Consider the following 11,909-nt stretch of genomic DNA (forward strand, 5'->3'; position numbering starts at 1 on the left):
GACAGGTCGCAAGTCCATCACAGGGCCACATAGAGACAAACAAGACAAACAAACATTCACTCTCTCACTCACACCTAGGGACAATTTAGAGTTACCAATCAGCCTAACAAGCATGTTTTTGGTCTGTGGGAGGAAACTGGAGTACCCGGAGAAAACCCATGCAAACACGAGAAGAACATGCAAACTCCACACAGAAAGACCTCAGGTCCAACCGGGGATTGAACCCAGGACCTTCTTGCTGTGAGGCAACAGTGCTAACCACTGAGCCATCGTGTTGCCAGCCAGGAAGCCATCAGACCTAAAGCAAATTGCTTTATCTATCAAGCAAACTCACTTGCTGCAGCGCCCCCTGCAGGCGGGAGCAACTTGCTCGCAATATCGAAAAGCTAATCACGTGCTAATAAAAATTTGCCATTTTTTACCAATTAAAATATCTATATTAGCTATTTTGCTTTAAAATTCTGCTGTTTTGAAGATTTTGTTTCAAGTCAGATGTCATGAGTGTGGGAGTTCAGCTCTTCAGCTTCCTGCAGTCATGAGATGGCGCCAGCAAGCCACACCTGTGGACCATCTCCTTGATGAGCTGCAGGAGTACAAAAGGCTGCAGAAGACATCCAATCGCCGCTGGAGCATTACATGCCTAACGGTAGTGTGTTTCTGGCCACTTTTCATTATCTAATGAAAGATCAAACTTATCTTGTGTTCCTTTGTGATTTCAGCGTTGCTTCTGCTGCTTACCTGTTCCTGGATTTCCACCGTACGGCCTCGGGCTCCCCTGTGAAGCTGTCACTTCAACTTCCAGCCACTTACCTATACCTCAACCAGGAACTCTCCTCAGCCGTCCTCCTTTTGCTTACTGGAACCACTGGATCACCTGCTCCCTCGACAAACCACAATTCCTTCTGGTCCAGTCCCTCCCCATGTACGTTGCTGATAATAGCACTTATAAATAAACACAGTTAAACTTTACTGAGTCTTGGAATATGTTCGCTTCAGTCCATATTCTCTGGGTATTCTATTAATCATTACAATGAGGTCCAGGTTCATTGTAGAAGATTCTATTAGTTGTTGGTAGTGTTCAGTAAAAATTGATTAAAGCGCAACTTTAAATATCAGTCAGTCACATAGTTTGTGGATAAAAATACAATCCAAAGGTTAATACATACGTACTTGCAAGCAAATACTGACTGGTAGGCAACCGCCTCACAAATCTGGTTTTAAAATGATTACCAAACCTTTAAAACACCATAACGTCAACATTTCATAAGGATATCAAAGTGGACATGCAGCTTCAAATCTTTTTGCAAGGTGTTTCAGGTTACAGAGTAAGAAAAGGTCTTTTTGCCCATTTCAGTCATCACTGAGGGAACACTGAAGGTAATGAATCCCTGAGAGCGCACGCCGTAACTGCACTGACAATATGACATGTGAGTGAAATATAAAGGCAGCAGACCAAGGAGTGATTTATAGATGAAGATGTACCAGTGTGAGAACCTGCGTGAAGTAATGAAGACCAACTGACCAATGAGTGAAGTGATGGGTACGGTTACATGCAGTTATGAACCTTAGTGCCCCATGGTAGACAGCATCAAACATCTGCAAGCAGCTGGCAGTAGCATTCATGTAAATAATGTCACCATAATCAATGGCTGGTAGGAAAGTAGCAGCTACAAGGCATTTCCTGGCATTCAGAGTTAAACAAGATCTATTTCTACAAAAGAAACCCAGTTTCAGTTTCTTTATCAAGCTTTCAAAATGGGGCTTAAAAGAGAGATGTGCATCAATTAAAAATCCCAAGTACAGTATTTGTAAAAATCCACAAACTCAATAGGAACACCAAGCAAGGATGACATAGAAGGAATAGCTGCTGGCACCAGCTTTCGGTTTGAAAACATCCCTTTGGTTTTGTCTGCATTTAGCACCAGTGTGAAATGGAATAAGTCAGACTAAATGATGTCAAATGCAGACCGTAGAAGCTGGAAAACCTTGGCAACTGTGTTAGTTCAGCAATAAACAATTGTATTGTCAGCATAGAGGAAAAAGAAAGCGTCAGGAATGTTTTGACCTATGTTATTTATATAAATTGTAAAAAGAGTGGGTCCCAAAACTGAGCCTTGTGGCACACCATTAGTGATTGCTAAATAGCTAGACGATGTACCGTTGTATCAAATCTGATCTGAGAGATAGTTAGAAAACCAACCAACTGTGTGATCTGAGAAACCAGTATCTGAGATCTTATGGCATAAGATGTCATGATCTACAGTATCAAAGGCTTTGGACAGGTCTAGGTAAAGTGTAGCACAGTAATCCCAGTGAAGCAGCCATTGTGCTGTGTAGTTTCCTAAAGCCAGATTGGTGGGAAAATAAAATGTTCAAATCAAGAAATATTTGGATTCTTTTAACATTTTATTTACCAGTTTTTCTAAAACCTAAATAGCTCATGTATGTGTTGAAATATAATTTAGGATAAATCCAAGAAAATCTGCAATTGCTGGTGCTGTATCCAATCTCCTGGATAATCAGCACAAAACACACAGCTCACTGGAACCAAGTGCAGGAGATACAAACAACCTCTTAATGGATTCGGTCCCATCAGAGTGATGGTTCTGGCACGTGAATGAATGTAATTACAGCCTGTACGGTGCAGGTCTAACAGAAACAGGCACTTACTACAATCATTCCCAGGCTCTGGTGTACAAACTGTGTGAGGCTTGTAGGCAAATCCACCTCTCAGCATTTCTAAATACAGCTTCCTTTTTGTCAGTGTTTGCTTGCGATGAGGATGATAAGAAAATCTGGGAGGGATTTATCCCCAAACATCAAGGCGGTCTGTTTACAAGGATACACATGCTGTTGCTTTACATTTACATCAATAGGACATCGATTTGTAACAGACTCAGCTGTAAATTGTAGTTCAGTCCTCCACTTCTTACCCCCTCTCTTTATTTTCAATGACGATATTCTGCTCCACAATTTGTCATGCTGCAGAGCGAGGCTGAACGCTGGTGCCTGTGAGCTGAGCCTCCCAGAGCTTGAGATGAAGCTGAGCTGACATGTGGGTTCAGCTGCGTCACGCTGGCCTCTGAAACTGTTACAGAAGAGGGAGGAAGAGTGAAAACACGCTCCTCCTGAGGTGGCCTTCTTTCACCTCCCTGCTCCTCCTGACACCCAGATGCTGGGTTTTGCTCTGGGCGGCTTGACGTTCCACAGGCCTAGAGAGACAGAGCAGCGGATGTGACACATAACTAACACACAAAATCAAACTGTGCACAGAAAGAGTATTTATTTGATATGACTGAGGCTTTGGGCACACAACCAGCTGTCACTCACACGACTAATATGACCCTACTTCACCAGGGATGCTGGAGGGAAGCCTCTTTAGGAGAACCAGGCATCCACTCTGGAAGAATAAGACAAATCCATCTTCTTCTGGTCTTTCTTCGTCCTCCACTCTGCCTTTTCTTTCCCATGATGCCCATCCCTGCCTCCCCCCCCCCCCCCACCCCACACACACACAACTGAGGAGTGCCTCTGTAAATAATTGAGGCACATTCCCCGCTTTGCGTTGCTATAGCATCCCCGTTTTTTTGCAGCTTTTTAGTTAAACTGCTCAAGAATCAAGAACACGACGTGTGCAATTTATGTTTTAATGTCATGCTGATTAAGTTTTTTTATCTTTGTTTGAATTAAGACTGGCATCTGTTTGGTATTGTGCACAATTAACATACATGATGGACCACATTTTTATGCATTTGATTTTACCCATTTGTAACCGTGAAGCTGGATTTGCTCGTAAATGAAACCCGACGTGCAGGACCAGTGCTAAATGTCTACATTTTTGGAATTTAAGGTAAAAATCAACTGATCAAGGCATCAATGACTGAAACAGACTTTTATTTTTATTTTTATATAAGTCAAGCTGCTTTATTTCCGCAGATAAATTATTTTATTTGCACTCAGATGTAGTTAACATCTTATTTCCAGCAGGAGAAACACTATAGCTTCATTCATTCCTGAAAATGAGTTCTCATCTGTCATCAGCTGCAGAGAAGAAAAAAAAAATCATCCAAAATCAGTTCTGAGATGTTTGCTGACACCTGCTGTCTGAAACCATAAACTCACTCTAATAAAAGCATCTTCTTATAGAAATGTTCTGCTTTACAGAACCTGAAACAAACTTCTTTTGCATAAAAACCTTCAAGGACAAAACAGAAAACAGTTAAAGACACATGTATTGCCCATTTACACCCATCAAAGGCCAAACATTTATAAAAGAACGTAATTTAAACAGCGATTAAAGGCAAAGAGGTTTACAAGGTAAACGCCCGAGGTAAAAAAAAAAAGCAGCATATTTTCAAGAGTACCCACAAAACAAACAAAATAAAGTATCAACTCATATTCCAAGAAATGAAATCCAGTTCAAACTTCAGGCCTTGATAAGCAACAAAGCTGCATATTTGTCATATTAGGCATTTTTTGTGCAAACAGTATTTTTTTTTTTACAGCAAATCAAATCAACTAAGGCTTCATGTTGTTGAAAATGTCCAAACTCTACAGAGTACATTCATGTTCCTTTGCTTTATCTGCATTTTTTTAAAGTCAATATAACATTCCTCTTTAATGTGCAGTGTAGCATGCAGCAGAAAATTCCTCCTGATGAAGACTTATTCCAGTGATACAACTCAAAAATACAAAATAATTTGTTTTCTGCATCATAATGTTTGGTTAATATTCACTAACAAGAGTCGGTGTGATGTCTTCTCTTAGGAGTCTGCTGCTTCAGCCTCCAGCTTCTCCTCCTCTGAAGCACAGCCTGAGACAGAGGGTGCAGAGTTATTAGGATCCTGAAGCTCTGGGATGCTTTTCGAAGTCTCCGTTGTAACTCTGAGGCCAGCAGACCCGTCTGCAGCCTCGGTGGAGAGAGAAGTGCTGCTGGTCAGGTTTAAACCAGAATCCTGCTCTGTGTGCTGAGGGCTCGGGTCATTTTCTCTCTCTGGTGACGACGGTCTTTGATCAAAAGCTGAATTATCTTTAAAAAGAAGAGTAACTGTAGTGAAACCATTGTAAAGACGATGCAGACCTCCAATGTTAATGTTTCATATTTAAACTAGGGAGGGATGCACCGATTCACATTTTTCATTTCCGATACCAATACCTGTGGTTTAGTATCGGTATATACCGATTCAATACTTATCCGATACAGAAAAACCGTGCTGAATTAAATTAAACATTTGGGTTTTTTTTAACGCAGACATAAATATACTGAATTAAAAATGTACTGAAAACTGTGCACCAGTACAGCACACTTAAACACAAATAGCTTGGTCTAACATGTAAAAACAACACAACTTTTAATTTGTTCAATCAGTGCAATTATGAGTTTAACATCCAATGCAAAATAAATAATAATAAAGAAACTGAAACGGACAAAAACAATAGGTTGACAACTTTGGCCGAACATGAAAAAATAAACTTCAACCAACCTTTCAAATGGTTCAGGAATTATAAATATAATGTAAAAATAAATAATAAAGGAGCTGAAATAAGAGGAAGAAAACAATAACTTCACTAGCTTGTTTGTCAGATATTTAAAATAAATAGCAGTCAGCTCCTGTCCTTATGGACCAATCACATTGTCACAATACCTGATCAAGATGTTTTCAGATATTGGTACAAATACAGATACTAATGTCGGATCGGTGCATCTCTTATTTAAACTAAGGATTTTAAATGTTTGTAGAATGAAAACTACTACCGGTATTTACCTATACTGTAACTATATTTTTATGAGTCGTGCTCTGTTTGTGTCTTCTGCAGGAAGGGGTGGGCGATATGGCTCAAATATAATAACGTGATATTTCAGAGCATTCTGACGATAATGATAAATTTCAAGATATAACAAAAAAAAAAGAAGGGAAAAAAAACAGAAATTATTGTTATTCATTTGACAAAATTAACTCAACATGTTGCTTTGCAGTATTATATAAAACCAAAAAAAAAACCAACAAGGGTTTATTTTACTGAAATTACTTTATTTAGTAAAGTATTAAGTCTCAAAGTATAAAAATAAAAATGATCCTTCTGTTATTTAGATTGAAAAAGTCTGCACAAAATATACATAGATCAACAAAATCGACCACAAAAACTAAAGTGCAGGTGCAGTTTCCTAAAAAAAAATACAATAAAATAAAATGAAGTTTAAGATCTATGGAGTATAAATGTAACATACAACAAAAAATATGTTGCATCTAAATGAGCTATAACTTTCAAAACTTGTGACAAGGTGTCTTCAGCTGATCCTGAAGCTTGTGGTGTTTCAGCTTCCTCTGTTCCTGCAGGAATGATTCATTTCTCTGATGCTGTCTTTCATCACCTGACTCTGTTCTTGATCCATGGACTGTGGATCTCAAGAGACACAGCTGCGGGGGGTGGGGGGACCCAGCCAAGCTGTGCCCGCACCGGCAGCCCAGAACAGGGTGGAAAGACACAGCTGAGCCACGCGTTGTTTGTTTTTAGCTAGCTAGTATTGTGCGCAGCTAATTAGTGTTACGCCAGTACCGACAGGTGTGTGTGGGGGCGCAGTTCGGTTTGGTAGTTCGGCGCGCTAGGTTCTGTTAACGCGGCGAGTCGCCCCGCTTGTAAAATGGTAGGGGAAACACTGACGTACTTACATCATGAACTTAGCATATCGTGATAAAATTTATTTTCCCGGGCAAGCTTTTTTTTACTGGTATTATCGTGAATAATATGATATGATATGGCCCAGCTCTACCTGCAGGTGCAAAAAGTGATGCGAGAACTAAAATACTGAATGAACCAAGAACAGCATTAGCTACGTTCTAAATGTGCTTGTTGTTGTTTTCCAACGAGACAGAATTATAAAGGCATACTTGTCCCATTCAGCTGCTCAGGTGTGAAGCACTTACCCAAGCTACACTGATCACCAGTATCATCTCCATAATTAGCAACCACAGAGCTGTGACCTTCATCACTGGTGGAATCGACTTCAGTCAAATCTGAAGGTACGGCTTCAGGTGTGTTGGAAATATCTGACAACAGAATGATACAATTTCTTATACTATGTGAAAACACCCTAAAAGCCATTTTGATTAAATTGTTTTTAATAAAATCGTGTTACCAATGTGTGTGGGTACATTCAGGCTCAAATCTGGCACAACTCCTTCAATTTGACTCAAACCAGCTTCATTCGATGGGCTGCTTTCAACCAAAGATGTCGCCTGAGGGGAGAGAAATGCTCATGATTAAAGGCCTTATAAAAAACCATTTAATTGATAAAATAAAAAGAATAATCACCTGTACATGCTCTAATGAAGCAATCTCTTCACTGCCTGGGACCGGAGGAACACTGTTGTTCTGGACGTTAGGTTGAACAGGATGAGCTGGAATTCTGTGCAAATAGCCGTAGCCGATCCCACAACCTAAGCTTTGAGATATATATGTAAAAAAAAAAAGATTATTCATTGATATTTAATGTTTGTGCACATGCTGCTAACCAAACAGGAAATTGTATTTTTTTTAAGGAACCAATTATTCATATTAGGCCAAATCTTGATTTATAGTAAGTTTTCACTTACCGTAGCTTTTAATTCTGACAGAAAATGATAAACACTGGAAGTTTTCATTCACTTTGATCTTTTTGTTTTTCTCACAAATGCTTGATAAGTTTTAGATCTGAACTCTGCCAGAACTTCTCCAAAGGTCACCATCATTTATCCACTAATCCCATAATCTTACAATATTTTGAGAAGTCCAGTGCTGCTGAAAGCTAAGATTTTTTGCATGTTTGTTGTGATTTTGTAGTAAAATGTTCCTCGTTTCTTTTGCTAAATTACTACAACTTACCAACCTCTGAACTAAAAGCAATGTCTTAATTGTGCAAATGAGTACGACTGTTTTGCAGAAACTAATCCTCAATTTGTTTTCATAAATGGGTAAGATAAGATGTCTAACTTTGTGTGAGTAAAATAAAACAGGTCTTTACCTCATTATAAGCCAAGGTCAAACAATCTTCATTGTAATAACTTTCTGGAATAACCCAGTCTTCTGATGTTGGCTTTGTCGCCACAACTGTGCAGATGCAGTGCAACTATTTTCAGTATAACACCACTCTCTTTTTCTTTCTGGAGGCCTTCTTGCCTCTAGATGCCAGTGGTGGAAACGTCTCACCTTGACATGACAAACCAGGCTTCCAGTCTCGCTTATGTTAAATTATTTACAACAACAGGCACTAGCATTGTGCTACGCTTTATGTCTTTAGAGGTTGGTAACAGATCCATCTGGTGTTTCTTTGGCTTGTTCTTTGCCTCTCATGAGAGAATTCTTCCAAAGAAGTTGGTGTCGATGTTTGGCTTCCAACCACAATTTTTCAGATTTTCCAACATATGATACTTTTAGGACTGTTTCAGCTGTTTTTATAAGTGCAGTTTTCAATCATTTTGCTGATAAATGGTCTTGCTGGTTAATCAATCAATCAATCAGACTTTATTTATAGAGCCCTTTCCAGCAGCCAAAAGGTGCACAAAGTGCTGCACAATACAGAAGTTAAAAACAAACAAAAAATTACGATGAAGCCACTGTTTAATGTCGGCAATACAATCAGCGAAATGTGTGAGAAGGTTACTGTTTTTAGGTTTCATTGGTAAATAAATTTGTACATCATCAGCAAAGCAGTGAAAAGAAAAATGATGTCTGGTTATCACTGATCCAAGGGGCGGCATGTACAATGAGAAGAGGACAGGACCAAGAATAGAACCCTGTGGCACACCACAAGAGAGCGGGGCAGTGGAGGAAGACAGATTATCCAGCAGGACAGAGAACATTCTGTTGGTCAAATAGGCAGTGAACCACTTGAGTGCTGTACCAGATATTCCAACATAATGTTGAAGACGAGACAACAGGACAGCGTGGTCCACTGTGTCAAACGCAGCTGTAAGGTCCAGCAACACCAGAGCAACGGGACACTTGGCATCCATGGACATGAAAATGTCATTATGGACTTTTAATAGGGCTGATTCGGTAGAATGACGGGTTCTAAATCCAGACTGAAACGTTTCATAAATACCATGGTTTTCTAAAACAGGTTGTAACTGCATAAAAACAACATTTTCTAAGACTTTAGCTAAAAAAAGGTTAGAAAAAGGTAATGGTTAGGAAAAAAACAAAACAGAAAAACTTTTGTTCCATCTGGAAAAAGGATAAATAAATGACCTACCTTCCTTCTCCTCCCCACGCTCCATTTGGATTCACCACCACCTCCCTGCACTGGTCGGTCTGTGTGTTATAAACCAGGAGCTTCAAAGCTTTCCCCTCATTGGCTTCAATTAAAGAGAAGAAATCTTCTGACTGCAAGAAAACAAAACATATATCTATATATATTTTGCATTTCTTTGTTTTTGATCATCTGTGTATAAATGTGTCATTTTATTTAAGTAAAAATGCAATTAAAAATATTTTACATCTAGTAACACCTGATTAGCTCCAACAATAAAGTCATCATAAGCAATGAGGCCAGCCAGTGCTGCAGGAGAGTTTGATTCCACGTCCTAAAAAGGAAAACAAGGCTTTAGTAGAAACTCGTTAATAAATTAAATGACTGAAAAAAGATTAGCTCATCTATTTGCCATAAGATTGTTGTGCTAACTTACCAAGACGTGCCAGACGTTCTCATTGGCTCCTTCAAAGCTGCAAAATCGGACGCTAGCACCCAGCAAACCCTGACCCCCCCACATGTTGCTGGGTGTCACCTCCAGCTCCCTCACGCGCTGCGTTTTTGAGTTGTAAACTTCAAGTCTGACTGCTTTCTCCACATTGGCTTTCAGGAGGTCCCTCAGCAAATCACTTTCTTTACTCTGGGGAGAAAAAAAAAAAAAGACGAAAAAGTGAGCGAACTCAGCACAATTTTACCGTTGACGCTATCACACTTTATTTTACATTGAATTTTTTTACTGAAGAGAAAACACAAACAACAAAGGTTCAAAATGCACATTAATTACACACATTCAGTTAAACTGGCTTAAATAGTCTAAATCTGTACGAAGAACTGAGATGTTTTAATCAATACGCTTATGTAACATTTAAAGAGTAACTCTTTAAACCTGCTGACAGTAAATCCTAAATAAAAATAAAGCAGCGGCTCAAAAAATTGACCTATAAGCAATTTACATAAAAATACTAAATGATTGTTGCACGATATCTGCTGCGTATTTGAACTCAAATCAACAAACTGCACCTCTTGTAACTTCTTTAACAACAATAAGGAAATGTTTGACTTTTTAAACAAGTATATTAGTCATAATAATTCTTCATTCTTATAATAGAGCATGTCCACACCAGTTGTATGTTTTTTGTTTACAATGCTTTGACACTGTCCCATTTGAAATCTTTGCATGAATTCATATGTCATTTAGAAAATACATTTCACATATAATGAATGCATCAATGTTTTGACAAGTTTGACAGTTCGGAGGCCTAAACCCAGTTACTGCTTTGATTATAAATAGTGTTAACATTTGTATGCAAGTATCAAAAGAGTCTACTTACAAGTCTGGTGTTTCCTATAGACAGAATGAAGTCAAAGAAAGGCTCCAGACCAGCTTTCAGTGCAGGTGAGTTTTCTTGAACCTTAAAAACAGCACATTTTCGACATTGAGTGAAACAGCAGGAAAACTGTGCTGTCCCTCGTGTGTCCACTTCCGGTACTGCAGCTGTCAAAAAACAACGTGGGGCTCTAGATAAGCATCCCAACTTGCGATCCTCGCATGGTAATACGTTTTATGTAACTTTAAATTTTATCTCGAGGAAACTTTCTACACCAAATAGTTCAACACTTCAATTTTCCCAGGAGAGACAAAGACGTTGGGTGTGGACCAAATGCCACCTCATCACCTGGATACTTCCGAGTAAACTCACATGTCCGGCTTTTCACAAACAAATACTTCCATTATTTTGTCTCACTTCTACCATATTTAGTATGTTCTCCATCTTTAATAGTAATTACTATACAGAAAACATGGCATGATGAGGGACAAGCGCGTAACCTTGTACTACAACCTACCCCGTGGACGTGATATCCACAGTTACTTCCTCCGTCCGACAAAAACGAGCTCTGCGGTAACCCCATCGTTTCCAACAGTTCCAGTACGAAGACTACGAACTAAATGTCACTGAGGTATAAATATGTTAGCAGTCATTGTAGGCACAGAGACAGTACGCCGGAGTTTTAGCTAGCTAGCACTAGCATTGAGAAAATATCAGAATCAGGTTTACAGCAGTCGCATGGGTGCCAGGCAAAGCTAAAAAATAAAGATGGCGGAAAAGTCGATCGATGTTTTTAACGTTACTTACAAGGTAGAAAAATGGCACTCGATTATTCATGCCTGAATTTTTTTTACGTTGTTGCTTAGCAACAGACAACACGAGCGCTACTTACGAAAAAATACTAGTACTACGTTTTCGAACAGTACCGGTTGCGTAATAAAAAAAAAAAGCAGTATGTACAGTAACGGAAGATTTTATCATTACGTGTGCGATATTAAAAAAAACATTGTATGTATTATTTTACTATTGATAAATACATGATAACACTATTTTCTGGTTGAAATATTAAGCTTGCATTAATTTTAAAAAGTTCAAATGTCTATTTTGATCAACAAATCACAAAAAAAAAAAAAAAACCCTACATATATTGAGAATAAAATCAGCAAATCTGCAGATATATTTTTTTTAAAATCCATGTAATTTTTTTAATATAAGAGGTAAAATGTCTACAACTCTCCAAACAATTTCTTTATGCATTTTATCTATCTATTTAGTGTCTATCTGTGTATTGCAAATTGTGATGCTTATCTATCTATCTATCTATCTATCTATCTATCTATCTATCTATCTAT

At 38.6% G+C, this 11,909-nt stretch overlaps 1 protein-coding gene across 1 annotated transcript; it reads right to left on the reverse strand.

The window, feature by feature from the left end:
* Positions 1-4,712: 4,712 nt before the first annotated feature.
* On the reverse strand, positions 4,713-11,140 carry LOC119426391 (Golgi reassembly-stacking protein 1). The gene is made up of 9 exons (XM_037693955.1): positions 11,075-11,140; positions 10,561-10,641; positions 9,666-9,869; positions 9,477-9,563; positions 9,233-9,363; positions 7,315-7,444; positions 7,139-7,238; positions 6,927-7,049; positions 4,713-5,029 (listed from the first exon to the last, which is right to left on the reverse strand). The coding sequence occupies exons 1-9, from the start codon at positions 11,138-11,140 to the stop codon at positions 4,764-4,766; spliced, it is 1,188 nt and encodes a 395-aa protein (XP_037549883.1). The 3' UTR covers positions 4,713-4,763.
* Between the last annotated feature and the right edge of the window lie 769 nt (positions 11,141-11,909).

This window comes from Nematolebias whitei, chromosome 20 (genome assembly GCF_014905685.2).
Source record: "Nematolebias whitei isolate Nwh7 chromosome 20, NemWhi1, whole genome shotgun sequence".
NCBI lineage: Eukaryota > Metazoa > Chordata > Actinopteri > Cyprinodontiformes > Rivulidae > Nematolebias > Nematolebias whitei.